Source organism: Oncorhynchus masou, chromosome 31 (genome assembly GCF_036934945.1).
Source record: "Oncorhynchus masou masou isolate Uvic2021 chromosome 31, UVic_Omas_1.1, whole genome shotgun sequence".
Classification (NCBI taxonomy): Eukaryota; Metazoa; Chordata; class Actinopteri; order Salmoniformes; family Salmonidae; genus Oncorhynchus; species Oncorhynchus masou.
In genome coordinates, this window is record NC_088242.1 from 10,503,102 (window position 1) to 10,520,682 (window position 17,581).

Below are 17,581 nucleotides of genomic sequence, written 5' to 3' on the forward strand. Positions count from 1 at the left end.
ACCACCACACCATCAAACTACCACCACCACACTACCACACTACTACACCACCACCATCAAACTACACCACCACACCACTACACTACCACAAACTACCACACCACCACACCATCAAACTACCACACCACCACACCACCACACCATCAAACTACCACACCACCACACCATCAAACTACCACACCACCACACCACCACACCATCAAGCTACCACACCACTACACCATCAAACTACCACACCATCAATCTACCACACCACCACACCATTAAACTACCACACCACCACAACACCACACTACCACACCACCACACCATCAAAATACCACACCACCACACCACCACACTACCACACCACCACACTACCACACTACTACACCACCACACCATCAAACTACCACACCACCACACTACCACACTACCACACCATCAAACTACACACACCACCACACTACCACACACACCACCACACCATCAAACTACCACCACACCACCACACCACCACACCATCAAACTAACACACCATCAAAACATCAAACTACCACACCACCACACCATCAAACTACCACACCACCACACCATCAAACTACCACACCACCACACTACTACATCACCACACCACCACACTACCACACCACCACACCACCACACTACCACACCACCACCACCACACCATCAAACTACCACACCACCACACTACCACACTACTGCACCACCACACCATCAAACTACCACACCACCACACCACCACACTACCACAAACTACCACACCACCACACCACCACACCACCACACTTCCACACTACCACACCATCAAACTACCACCACCACACTACTACACCACCACACTACCACACCACCACACCGCCACACCATCAAACTACCACACCACCACACCATCAAACTACCACACCCCCACACCATCAAACTACCACACCACCACACTACTACACCACCACCACCACACTACTACACCACCACACTACCACACCACCACCACCACACCATCAAACTACCACACCACCACTCCACCACACCACACACCATCAAACTACCACACCACCACACACCACACCATCAAACTACCACACCACCACACTACCACACCACCACACTACCACACCACCACACCACCACACCATCAAACTACCACACCACCACACCACCACACTACCACACACACACTACCACACCACCACTACTACACCACCACGCCACCACACCATCAAACTAAAACACCACCACCAACAAACTACCACACCACCACACCATCAAACTACCACACCAACACACGACACTACCACAAACTACCACACCAAAACACTACCACACCACCACACCACCAAACTACCACACCACCACACTACCAAACTACCACACATCACACTACCACACACCACACAAACTACCACACCACTACACTACAACACCATCAAACTACAACACCACCACACCACCACACCAACAAACTACCACACCACCACACCATCAAACTACCACACCACCACACTAACACACCACCACACCATCAAACTACCACACCACCACACTACCACACTACCACACCACCACACCGCCACACTACCACACCACCACACTACCACACCACCACACTACCACAACACCACACTACCACACCACCACACTACCACACTACAACACCACCACACTACTACACCACCATACCACCACACCATCAAACGACCACACCACCACTCCACCACACCACCACACCATCAAACTACCACACCACCACACTACCACACCACCACACTACCACACCACCACACCACCACACCATCAAACTACCACACCACCACACTACCACACTACCACCACCACACTACTACACCACCACGCCACCACACCATCAAACTAAAACACCATCGCACCAACAAACTACCACACCACCACACCATCAAACTACCACACCACAACACCATCAAACTACCACACCACCACACGACCACACCACCACTACCACACCATCAAACTACCACACCACCACACCACCACACTACCACACCACCACACTACCACACTACTACACCACCACACCATCAAACTACCACACCACCACACTACCAAACTACCACCACATCACCACACTACCACACCATCAAACACCACACCACACGACACTTCCACAAACACCCACCAAAACACTACCACACCACCACACCACCAAACTACCACACCATCACACTACCACACGTCCACACTACCACACCATCAAACTACCACACCACCACACTACAACACCATCAAACTACAACACCACCACACCACCACACCATCAAACTACCACACCACCACACCATCAAACTACCACACCACCACACCACCACACTACCACACCACCACACCATCAAACTACCACACCACCACACTACCACACTACCACACCACCACACCACCACACACCACCACACTACCACACCACCACACTACCAAACTACCACCACACTACCACACCATCACACTACCACACTACCACACCACCACTACTACACCACCACACTACCACACCACCACACCATCAAACTACTACACCACCACACCATCAAACTACCACACCACCACACCACCACACCATCACACCACACCACACACCATCAAACTACCACACCATCAATCTACCACACCACCACACCATTAAACTACCACACCACCACACCACCACACTACCACACCACTACACCATCAAACTACCACCATCAATCACCACACCACCACACCATTAAACTACCATACTACCACCACCACACTACCACACCACCACACTACCAAACTACCACACCACCACACTACCACAACATCAAACTACCACGCCACCACACTACCACACTACCACCACACCATCAAACTACCACACCACCACACTACCACACCACCACACCATCAAACTACCACACCACCACACTACCACACTACCACACCACCACCGCCACACTACCACACCACCACACTACCACACCACCACATACCAAACTACAACAACAACACTACCACACCACCACACTACCACACTACCACACACCATCACTACTACACCACCACACTACCACACCACCAAACCATCAAACTACTACACCACCACACCATCAAACTACCACACCACCACACCACCACACCATCAAGCTACCACACCACTACACCATCAAACTACTACACCACCACACTACCACACTACCACACCACCACACCGCCACACTACCACACCACCACACTACACACCACCACACTACCAAACACAACACCACACTACCACACCACCACACTACCACACTACCACACCACCACACCATCAAACTACTACACCACCACACCACCACACCATCAAACTACTACACCACCACACCATCAAACTACCACACCATCAATCTACCACACCACCACACCATTAAACTACCACACCACCACAACACCACACTACCACACCACCACACCATCAAACTACCACACCATCAAACTACTACAATACCACACCACCACACCACCACAACACCACACTACCACACCACCACACCATCAAACTACTACACCACCACACCATCAAACTACCACACCACCACACCACACCATCAAGCTACCACACCACTACACCACCACACTACCACACCATCAAACTACCACGCCACCACACTACCACACTACCACACCACCATACCATCAAACTACCACCACACCACCACACTACTACACCACCACACAATCAAACTAACACACCATCAAAACATCACACTACCACACCACCACACCATCAAACTACCACACCACCACACCATCAAACTACCACACCACCACACTACTACATCACCACACTACCACACCACCACACCATCAAACTACCACACCACCACACCACCACACCATCAAACTACCACACCACCACACTACCACACTACTACACCACCACACCATCAAACTACCGCACCACCACACCACTACACTACCACAAACTACCACACCACCACACCACCACACAACCACACTACCACACCATCAAACTACCTCACCACCACACTACTACACCACCACACTACCACACCACAACACCACCACACCATCAAACTACCACACCACCACACCATCAAACTACCACACCACCACACCATCAAACTACCACACCACAACACCACTACACCACCAAACCACCACACTACTACACCACCACACTACCACACCACCACACCACCACGCCATCAAACGACCACAACACCACTCCACCACACCACCACACCATCAAACTACAACACCACCACACTATCACACCACCACACCACCACACCATCAAACTACCACACCACCACACCACCACACTACCACACTTCCACACTACCACACCACCACACTACTACACCACCACACCACCACACCATCAAACTAAAACACAATCGCACCATCAAACTACCACACCACCACACCATCAAACTACCACACCATCAAACTACTACAATACCACACCACCACACCACCACACCACCACACTACCACACCACCACACTACCACACCACCACACTACCAAACTACCACACCACCACACTGCCACACCATCAAAATACCACGCCACCACACTACCACACTACCATACCATCAAACTACCACCACACCACCACACTACTACACCACCACACAATCAAACTAACACACCATCAAAACATCACACTACCACACCACCACACCATCAAACTACCACACCACCACACCATCAAACTACCACACCACCACACTACTACATCACCACACCACCACACCACCACACTACCACACCACCACACCATCAAACTACCACACCACCACACCACCACACCATCAAACTACCACACCACCACACTACCACACTACTACACCACCACACCATCAAACTACCGCACCACCACACCACTACACTACCACAAACTACCACACCACCACACCACCACACAACCACACTACCACACCATCAAACTACCTCACCACCACACTACTACACCACCACACTACCACACCACAACACCACCACACCATCAAACTACCACACCACCACACCATCAAACTACCACACCACCACACCATCAAACTACCACACCACAACACCACTACACCACCAAACCACCACACTACTACACCACCACACTACCACATCACCACACCACCACGCCATCAAACGACCACTCCACCACACCACCACACCATCAAACTACAACACCACCACACTACCACACCACCACACTATCACACCACCACACCACCACACCATCAAACTACCACACCACCACACTAACACACACACCACCACACCATCAAACTACCGCACCACCACACACTACACTACCACAAACTACCACACCACCACACCACCACACAACCACACTACCACACCATCAAACTACCTCACCACCACACCACACCACCACACTACCACACCACAACACCACCACACCATCAAACTACCACACCACCACACATCAAACTACCACACCACCACACCATCAAACTACCACACCACAACACCACTACACCACCAAACCACCACACTACTACACCACCACACAATCAAACTAACACACCATCAAAACATCACACTACCACACCACCACACCATCAAACTACCACACCACCACACCATCAAACTACCACACCACCAACTACTACACCACCACCACACACCACACCACCACACTACCACACCACCACACCATCAAACTACCACACCACCACACCACCACACCATCAAAAACTACCACACCACCACACTATCCACCACTACTACACCACCACACCATCAAACTACCGCACCACCACACCACTACACTACCACACCACAAACACCACACCACAAACACTACCACACCACCACACTACCACACCACACACACCACACCACCACACCACTACACCACCACACACACCACACCACAACACCACCACACCATCAAACTACCACACCACCACACCATCAAACTACCACACCACCACACCATCAAACTACCACACCACAACACCACCACACCACCACACCACCACACTACTACACCACAAACTACCACATCACCACACCACCACACCATCAAACTACCACACCACCACACCACCACACCACACCATCAAACTACACCACACCACCACACTACCACACCACCACACTATCACACCACCACACCACCACACCATCAAACTACCACACCACCACACCACCACACCACAAACACCACACCACCACACCACCCACACACCCACACCACCACACCATCAAACTACCACACCACCACACTACCACACCACCACACTACCACACCACCACACCACCACACCATCAAACTACCACACCACCTAAAACACCACACCATCAAACTACCACACCACCACACCATCAAACTACCACACCACCACACTACTACACCACCAAACCACCACACTACTACACCACCACACTACCACACCACCACACCACCACACCATCAAACGACCACACCACCACTCCACCACACCACCACACCATAAAACTACCACACCACCACACTACCACACCACCACACTACCACACCACCACACCACCACACCATCAAACTACCAAACCACCAAACCACCACACTACCACACTACCACACTACCACACCACCACACTACTACACCACCACACCACCACACCATCAAACTAAAACACCATCGCACCATCAAACTACCACACCACCACACCATCAAACTACCACACTACCACACCATCAAACTACCACACCATCACACCACCACACTACCACACCACCACACTACCACACTACTACACCACCACACCATCAAAGTACCACACCAACACACCACAACACTAACACAAACTACCACACCACCACACTACCACACCATCAAACTACCACACCACCACACCACCGCACTACCACACTACCACACTACCACACCACCACACTACTACACCACCACACCACCACACCATCAAACTAAAACACCATCGCACCATCAAACTACCACACCACCACACCATCAAACTACCACACCACCACACGACCACACCACCACACTACCACACCATCAAACTACCACACCATCACACCACCACACTACCACACAACCACACTACCACACTACTACACCACCACACCATCAAAGTACCGCACCAACACACCACGACACTACCACAAACTACAACACCACCACACTACCACACCACCACACCACCAAACTACCACACCACCACACTACCAAACTATCACACCACCACACTACCACACGTCCACACTACCACACCATCAAACTACCACACCACCACACTACCACACTACCACACCATCAAACTACCACACCACCACACCACCACACCATCAAACTACCACACCACCACACCATCAAACTACCACACCACCACACCACCACACTACCACACCATCAAAGTACCACACCAACACACCACGACACTACCACAAACTACCACACCACCACACCACCAAACTACCACACCACCACACTACCAAACTACCACACCACCACACTACCACACGTCCACACGTCCACACTACCACACCATCAAACTACCACACCACCACACTACCACACCACCACACCACCACACCATCAAACTACCACACCACCACACTACCACACTACTACACCACCACACCACCACACCATCAAACTAAAACACCATCGCACCATCAAACTACCACACCACCACACCATCAAACTACCACACCACCACACGACCACACCACCACACTACCACGCCATCAAACTACCACACCACCACACCACCACACTACCACACCACCACACTACCACACTACTACACCACCACACCATCAAACTATCACACCACCACACTACCACAAACTACCACACCACCACACTACCACACCACCACACCACCACACTACCACACCACCACAATACCAAACTACCACAGCACCACACTTCCACACTACCACACCATCAAACTACCACACCACCACACTAACACACTACAACACCACCACACCATCAAACTACCACACCACCACACTACTACACTACTACACCACCACACTACCAAACCACCACATGACCACACTTCCACACCACCAAACTACCACATCACCGCACTACCACACCATCAAACGACCACACCACCACACTACTATCATATCTCTCTTCCTTTTGCTTCATCATGTCTCTCCTCCTATCCCATCATAATGCCTCTCCTCTCCTCATATCCCATCATCATGTCTCTCCTCCTTTCCCATCATGATGCCTCTCCTCTCCTCCTCTCCCATCATCATGCCTCTCCTCTCCTCCTATCCCATCATGATGCCTCTCCTCTCCTCCTCTCCCATCATCATGCCTCTCCTCTCCTCCTATCCAATCATCATGTCTCACTTCATATCCCATAATCATGTCTCCCCTTTCCTCCTTTCAAATCCTTATGTCTATCCTCTCCTCCTATCCCATCGTTATGTCTCTCCTCCTATCACATCAGCATGTCTCCCCTTTCCTCCTAACCAATCATCATGCCTCTCCTCTCCTCCTATCCCATCATCATGCCTCTCCTCTCCTCCTATCCAATCATAATGCCTCTCCTCTCCTCCTGTCCCATCATCATGCCTCTCCTCTCCTCCTATCCCATCATCATGCCTCTCCTCTCCTCCTATCCCATCGTCATGTCTCTCCTTTCCTCCTATCCCATCATCATGCCTCTCCTCTCCTCCTATCCAATCATAATGCCTCTCCTCTCCTGTCCCATCATCATGTCTCTCCTTTCCTCCTATCCCATCATCATGCCTCTCCTTCTATCCCATCGTCATGTCTCTCCTGTCCTCCTATCCCATCATCCTGTCTCTCCTCTCCTCCTATCACGTCATCATGTCTCTCCTCTCCTCCTATCCCATCATCATGCCTCTCCTCTCCTCCTATCCCATCGTCACGTCTCTCCTTTCCTCCTATCCCATCATCATGCCTCTCCTTCTATCCAATCATAATGCCTCTCCTCTCCTCCTGTCCCATCATCATGCCTCTCCTTCTATCCCATCACCATGCCTCTCCTCTCCTCCTATCACATCACCATTTCTCTCCATTCCTCCTATCCCATCATCATGTCTCTCCTATCACATCATATTGTCTCTCCTCGCCTTCTTTTCCATCATAATGTCTCTCCTCTCTTCCTTTTCCATCATCACGTCTCATCACCATTTGCCCAAGATGGTGTTGCAGTCAGATGTCTTTGTCTTTGTCTTGTCATGTCCAGTATATCTTTTTAGATCTTTTTTTCTCCGCATATATTTTTAAATATTTTTATTAACCTCAACTTCAACATACTCTCCTGCAATCCGCCTCACCCAATGTGGTATGGATCTGCTATTATCTTTTCTACTGGAACCCCCATCAGCAGCTAGCCAGCTAACTGCCTACTAGCTGGTAGTAAGCTAGCCACTGCTAGCTGTCTTCAGCTAACCTTTAGCCCGGACAACTCTTGCAAGTCTGCACAGCGCGTCTCAAACCAAAGCAAATCTTACTTATTTTTGTCCATATGTCCGGATTCCTACTTCAAGCTCTGAACTTTATCACCTTTATCATCGCAGTTAACTAGCTGCTATCCTAGTGGCTACTCCTGGCTAACGTCTCTGCCACGAAGCAAGAACCAATTAACCTGGAGCTAGCCTTTGATAGGTCCATCCCCCGGGTAGCCGAAGAGGTCCATCAGCCACTCCTTGGGCTACAATACCTATTTTGCCAATTGACCCGGACCCCTTTTACTGCCGACACGGAGCCCCGCTGATCCATCACGACTGGACTACCGGCGTAATTTGCCCGAGGTGGTTTATCAACTGGCTCCTCCATCGCCACTTGCCCTGAATGCCCATCTGATAGCCTGCTAGCCAAGACCCACTAGCTGTCTAGAGCATATCGGACTGTTAGCTGAAGAGGCCCATCAAACAAATTCTTTGGCTACTATCCCTATTTTTCCAATTGGCCTGGACCCTTTTACCACACGGAGCCCCGCTGATCCATCACGCCTGGTCTGCCGACGTAACAGCAAGAGTGTGCTACTTCTTCCGTCGCGACGTCCCTCTAAAGCCTTTCTGCTGGCTTGCTAGACCCGGCCCGCTAGCTGTCTGAATCGCCGTGTCTCTGGACCACTGAGCTACTCACTGGACCCTTATGATCACTCGACTAAGCATACCTCTCCCTAATGTCAATATGCCTGGTCCATTACAGTTCTGGTTAGTGATTATTGTCTTATTTCACTGTAGAGCCTCTATGCATGCTCAATACGCCTTAGCTAACCCTTTAGTTCCACCTCACACACATGCGGTGACCTCCCCTGGTTTAAATTATGTTTCTAGAGACAATACATAGGACCTGCTGACTTGCTGCACCCTCGACAACTACTGTGATTATTATTATTTGACCATGCTGGTCATTTATGAACATTTGAACATCTTGGCCAGGTTCTGTCATAATCTCCACCCGGCACAGCCAGAAGAGGACTGGCCACCCCTCATAGCCTAGTTCCTCTCTAGGGTTCTTCCTAGATTTTGGCCTTTCTAGGGAGTTTTTCCTAGCCACCGTGTTTTATTGTTCTATTGCTTGCTGTTTGGGGTTTTAGGCTCGGTGTCTGTACAGCACTTTGAGACATCAGCTGATGTAGGAAAGGCTTTATAAATACATTTTATCTGATTTGAATATCTCTGTCATCGTCACTCAATGCATAGGTTTTCCTCCACTGTTTACCTCCACTCCACCTCCACATCCTACCATACCTTTATCTGTACATTATGCCTTGAATCTATTCTACCGCGCCCAGAAACCTGCTCCTTTTACTCTCTGTTCTGAACGTACTACTCGACCAGTTATTATAGCCCTTAGCCGTACCCTTATCCTACTACTCCTCTGTTCCTCTGGTTATGTAGAGGTTAATCCAGGTCCAGCAGTGTCTATCTCCACGCCTACACCCCAGGCGCTCTCATTTGTTGACTTCTGTAACCGTAAAAGCCTTGGTTTCATGCATGTTAACATTAGAAGCCTCCTCACTAAGTTTGTTTTATTCACTGCTTTAGCACACTCTGCCAACCCGGATGTCCAAGCCGTGTATGAATCTTGGTTTAGAAAGACCACCAAAAACCCTGAAATTTCCATCCTTAACTATAAAAATTTTCGGCAAGCTAGAACTGCCAAAATGGGCGGAGTTGCAATCTACTGCAGAGATAGCCTGCAGAGTTCTGTTTTACTTTCCAGGTCTGTGCCCAAACAATTTGAGCTTCTACTTTTAAAAATCCACCTTTCCAGAAACAAGTCTCTCACCATTGCTGCTTGCGATAGACCACCTTCTACCCCCAGCTGTGCCCTAGACACCATATGTGAATTGATTGCCCCCCATTTATCTTCAGAGCTTGTGCTGTTAGGTGACCAAACTGGGAAATGCTTAACACCCCGGCCATCCAACAATCTAAACTTGATGCCCTCAATCTCACACAAATTATCAATGAACCTAGGTACAACCACAAGTCCATAAACACGGGCGCCCTCATAGATCCTAATCAACCTGCCCTCCAAGTACACCTCTGCTGTCTTCAACCAGGATAACAGTGATCACTGCCTCATTGCCTGCGTCCGTAGTGGGTCTGTGGTCAAACGACCACCCCTCATCACTGTCAAACGCTCACTAAAACACTTCAGCGAGCAAGCCTTCCTAATCAACCTTGCCCGGGTATCCTTTGACCAGCACAAAAACATTCTGTGGCGTATTGTTCTGCATTAGCACCGAATAGCCCCCGTGATATGAAACTTTTCGGGGAAGTTAGGAACCAATATACGCAGGCAGTTAGGGAAGCAAAGGCTAGCCTTTTCAAACAGAAATGTGCATCCTGTAGCACAAACTCCATGGGACACTGTAAAGTCCATGGAAAATAAGAGCACCTCCTCCCAGCTGCCTACTGCGCTGAGGCTATGAAACACTGTCACCACTGATACATCCATTATAATTGAGAATTTCTATAAGCATTTTTCTACGGCTGGCTATGCTTTTCATCTGGCTACCCCAACCACGGTCAACAGCCCTGCACCCCCCAGAGCAACTTGCCAAAGCCTCCCCATTTCTATTTCACCCAAATCCAGATAGCTGATGTTCTGAAAGAGCTGCAAAAATCTGGACCCCTGCAAAAAAGGCTAGGCAATCTGGACCTACCTAGGATAGGATAAGTAATCCTTCTCACCACCCCCCCCCTTAATGGTTTAGATGCACTATTGTAAAGTGGCTGTTCCACTGGATGTCAGAAGGTGAATTCACCAATTTGTAAGTCGCTCTGGATAAGAGCGTCTGCTAAATGACTTAAATGTAAATGTAAATGGACCCTCTTTTTCTAAAATTATCTGCCGAAATTGTTGCAACCCCTATTACTAGCCTGTTCAACCTCTCTTTCATATCGTCTGAGATCCCTAAAGATTGGAAAGCTGCCGCGGTCATCCCCTCTTAAAAGGGGGAGACACTTTAGACCCAAACTGCTACAGATCTATATCTATCCTACCAGGCCTTACTAAGGTCTTCGAAAGCCAAGTTAACAAACAGATCACCGACCATTTCGAATCCCACCGTACCTTCTCCACTATGCAATCTGGTTTCAGAGCTGGTCATGGGTTCACCTCAGCCATGCTCAAGGTCCTAAACGATCATAACCGCCATCGATAAGAGACAATACTGTGCGGGCGTGTTCATCGACCTGGCCAAGGCTTTCGACTATGTCAATCACCACATTCTTATCGGCAGACTCGATAGCCTTGGTTTCTCAAATGACTGCCTCACCTGGTTCACTAACTGTTTCTCTGACAGAGTTCAGTGTGTCAAATCGGACGGCCTGTTGTCCAGAACTCAGTCTCTATGAGGGTGCACAGGGTTCAATTCTCAGGCCTACTCTTTTCTCTGTATACATCAATGATATCGCTCTTGCTGCTGGTGATTCTCTGATCCATCTCTACGCAGACGACACCATTCTGTATACTTCTGGCCCTTCTTTGGACACTGTGTCAACTAACCTCCAGATGAGCTTCAATGCCATCCAACACTCTTTCCGTGGCCTCAAACTGCTCTGAAATGCAAGTAAAACTAAATGCATGCTCTTCAACCGATTGCTGCCCACACCTACCTGCCCGTCCAGCATCACTACAGTTCTGACTTAGAATATGTGGACTACTAAAAATACCTAGGTGTCTGGTTAGACTGTAAACTCTCCTTCCAGACTCACATTAAGCATCTCCAATCCAAAATGAAATCTAGAATCGGCTTCCTACTTCGCAACAAAAGCATTCTTCACTCATGCTGCCAAACGTATCCTCGTAAAACTGACTATCCTACCCATCCTTGACGTCGGCGATGTCATTTACAAAATAGCCTCCAACACTCTACTCAGCAAATTGGATACAGTCTATCACAGTGCCATCCATTTTGTCACCAAAAACCCATTTACTACCCACCACTGCGACCTGTATTCTCTCATTGGCTGGCACTAGCTTAATATTCGTCGCCAAACCCACTGGCTCCAGGTCATCTATAAGTCTTTGCTAGGTAAAGCACAGCCTTATCTCAGCTCACTGGTCACCTTAGCAGCACCCACCCATAGCATGCACTCCAGCAGGTATATTTCACTGGTCACCCCCAAAGCCAATTCCTCCTTTGGCCACCTTTCCTTTCAGTTCTCTGCTGCCAATGACTGGAACGAACTGCAAATATAATATCAATGAATTTGGAGACTTAAATCTCCCTCACTAATAATAAGCACCAGCTGTCAGAGCAACTCACAGATCAACTGAACATAGCCCATCTGTAAATAGCCCATCCAACTACCTCAGCCTCAAACTGTTATTTATTTAATTTATTTTTCTCATTTGCACCCAAGTGTCTCTACTTGCACACTCATCTTCTGCACATCTATCACTGCAGGGTTTATTGCTATATTGTAATTATTTTGCCTTATGCCTTATTTATTACCTTAACTCCCTTATCCTACCTCATTTGCACACACTTTATTGCCTTTTCTATTGTATTATTGACAGTATGTTTGTTTATTCCATGTGTAACACCGTGTTGTTGTTTGTGTCGCACTGCTTTGCTTTATCTTGGCCAGGTCGCAGTTGTAAATGAGAACTTGTTCTCAACTAGCCTACCTGGTTAAATAAAGGTGAAATAAATCAAATAAAAATCATGTCTATCTCCTATCATCATGACAGTCCTCCTATCCCATCATCATGTCTCTCCTCGTATCCCATCATCCTGTCTCGACTCCTATCACATCATGTCTCTCCTCCTATCCCATCATCATCATGTCTCTCCTCTCCTCCTAACCCATCATCATGTCTCTACTTCTATCACATCATCTTGTCTCTCCTCCTATCTCACATTCATGTCTCTCCTCACCTCCTGTCCCTCCTCACCTCCTGTCCCATAAACACGTCCCTCCTCTCCTCCTAACCCATCATTGTATCTCCTCCAATCTTGTCATAATATCTCTCCTCCTATCCCATCATTTTATTTATTTTTATTTAACTAGGCAAGTCAGTTAAGAACGAAAAATTATTTTCAATGACGGCCTAGGAACAGTGGGTTAACTGCCTGTTCAGGGGCAGAACGACAGTTTTGGGGATTTGAACTTGCAACCTTCCGGTGACTAGTCAAACACTCTAACCACTCGGCTACCCTGCCACCCCAATCATCATGTCCCTCCTCTCCTCCTAACCCATCATGATGTCTGTCATCCTATCCCATCATCATGTCTCTCCGATCTCATAATCACGTCTCTCCACCGATCCCATCACCATGTCTCTCCTCCTATCCCATCATGTCTCTCCTCCTATCCCAATATCATGTCCCTCCTCTCCTCTTATCCCATCATTGTATCTCCTCCAATCCCATCATCATGTCTCTCCTCACCTCCTAACCCATTACCATGTCCATCCTCTCCTCTTAACCCATCATAATTTCTGTCACCCTATCAAATCATCTAATCTCTCGTCTTATGCCATCACGTCTCTCCTCCGATCCCATCATCATGTCTCTCCTCTCCTCCTGCCCCATAATCACCTCTCTCCTCTGATCTCATAATCATGTCTCTCCTCTCCTCCTGCCCCATAATCACCTCTCTCCTCCGATCTCATAATCATGTCTCTGCTCTCCTCCTGCCCCATAATCATGTCTCTGCTCCTATCCCATCATCATGTCTCTCCTCCGATCTCATAATCATCTCTCTGCTCTTATTTCATCATGAAGTCTCTCCTCCAATCCTATCATCATGTCTCTCCTCTCCTCTCTTCCTATCCCATCATCATGTCTCTCCTCCTATCGCATCTTCATGTCTCTCCTCCTATCCTATCATCATGTCTCTCCTTTGATCCCATCGTCATGTCTCTCCTCCTATCCAATCATCATGTCTCTCCTCCTATCCTATCATCATGTCTCTCCTCCTGCCCCATAATCATGTCTCTCCTCCTATCCCATCATCATGTTTCTCCTCCTATCCCATCATCATGTCTCTCCTCCGATCTCATTATCATGTCTCTCCTCCTATCCCATCGTCATGTCTCTCCTCCGATCCCATCATCATGTCTCTTCTCTCCTCCTGCCCCATAATCACATCTCTCCTCCGATCTCATAATCATGTCTCTCCTCTCCTCCGATCTCATAATCATGTCTCTGCTCTTATTTCATCATCATGTCTTTACTTCTATCCCATCATCATGAATTGCGACATTTTTAAATTTAAGTTGCGGTTAATGAAGTATCATCGAACGCTGGAACATAGTTTGCATATATTTACTTTTAGCAGCAATTTACTTACACTAAGGTCTGGAATAAAATAAAAAACTATCTTCAGTCTTTGTGAATGGGATGCTAAGCTAACATCTGTCTAGGTGAATGGGATGCTAATCTAACATTAGTCTACCACTCCCTTGTGTGTTTTCTGTAGGCTGGAAGCTGAACCCAATGGTGGGAGCTGTCTATGGTCCTGAATTGTATGCAGGTAAAACTTCACTGATACATACGACACAACAACCCCTCGCTATCACGGTACATCTCACTTTCTCTCTCTCTTCTCTCTCTCTCTCCCCCTTCTCTCTCCCCTCTCTCTCTCTCTCTCCCCTCTCCCTCTCTCTCCCCCTCTCGCTCTCTCTCTCTCCCCCTCTCCCTCTCTCTCTCCCCCTCTCTCCCCCTCTCCCCCTCTCTCTCCCCCTCTCCCTCTCTCTCCCCCCTCTCTCTCTCTCTCCCCCTCTCCGTCTTTCTCCCCCTCTCTCTCCCCCTCTCCCTCTCTCTACCCTCTCTCTCTCCCCCTCTCCCTCTCTCTCCCCCCTCTCTCTCCCACCCTCTCTCTCTCTATCTCTCTCTCTCTCTCCCCCTCTCTCTCTCCCCCTCTCTCTCTCCCCCCTCTCTCCCCCTCTCTCCCTCCCCCTCCCCCCCCCTCTCTCCTCAGTCTCTCTCTCCCCCCCTCCCTCTCCCCCCCCCCTCTCTCTCTCTCTCTCTCTCTCTCATATAAGCCGGTATGTATGTGGTGTTGTGTATTCATGCTCCTTTCATTTAGAGGAAGTGCTGTGACTGTCTGCGGACTTTAACACCTCTCCATTAGACTGAAATCTGTTTATTCCAAGACAGCTTTACTGCCAAGCTCTAAATAACAGCCATCCATCTATTTGATTTCTCCTCCCCTCCCCCTCTCTTCCCCCCTCCTGCCCTCCCCTTCCTGCCCTCCCCTATCCCCTTATCCACCCTCCTTTCCTCCCCACTCCTCCCCCTCATCCACTCCCCTCACGATCCTGAACCCTAAAATATTGAGTCGTCTTAAACATGCCAGTAAAGTTTGCCAAGCCTAAACGCAATATGCCATATGCATCCTCTGCAGTCCCATGTGGCAGCCATGGTGGAGGGGGGTGTGTGTGTGTGTGTGTTGGTTGGTTGGTTGGTTGGTTGGTTGGTTGGTTGGTTGGTTGGTTGGTTGGTTGGTTGGTGTGTGTGTGTGTGTGTGTGTGTGTGTGTGTGTGTGTGTGTGTGTGTGTGTGTGTGTGTGTGTGCGTGTGCGTGTGCGTGTGCGTGTTGGTTGGTTGGTTGGTTGGTGGGTGTGCGTGTGTGTGCATGTGTGCGTGTGTTTCCTAGCAAAACAACCTATATACAGTGGGGCAAAAAAATACTTATTTTCCACCATAATTTGCAAATGAATTCATTAAAAATCCTACAATGTGATTTTCTGGATTTTTTTTCTCATTTTGTCTGTCATAGTTGAAGTGTACCTATGATGAAAATTACAGACCTCCCTCATCTTTTTAAGTGGGAGAACTTGCACAATTGGTGGCTGACTAAATACTTTTTTGCCCCAATGTAACTCCCTTGCTTCTCTCATTCTCACTTCCCTCCCTTCTTCTCTCCACTACTCCTCTTCCTCCCTCCTTTTCTTTCAAAATATGAAAAAATAAATATTCTTGTAGCGGAAGTGTTGGGTCTGGATTTCATCTGGAATAATTCAAGCTGCATTTAATCTACTTTGGGAGGGAATAGAGCAAGATATAACGGCCGTTAATCACTCTTTATCAGTGTGGTGTCCAAAGGCGAGGATCAGCTGATTTGGAGCCCATAAATGATGTGTG

The 17,581-nt window shown here is 48.7% G+C and overlaps 1 protein-coding gene across 4 annotated transcripts in view; it reads left to right on the forward strand.

Moving 5' to 3' along the window:
• LOC135523401 (RNA binding protein fox-1 homolog 3-like) overlaps positions 1-17,581 on the forward strand; it is a 706,321-nt gene that overhangs the window by 622,133 nt on the left and 66,607 nt on the right. For all 4 annotated transcript variants that reach the window (XM_064950046.1, XM_064950045.1, XM_064950049.1 and 1 more), the window contains one exon: positions 15,916-15,969. In XM_064950046.1, coding sequence (XP_064806118.1) covers positions 15,916-15,969 — 54 coding nt within the window. The remainder of the gene's footprint in view (positions 1-15,915; positions 15,970-17,581) is intronic.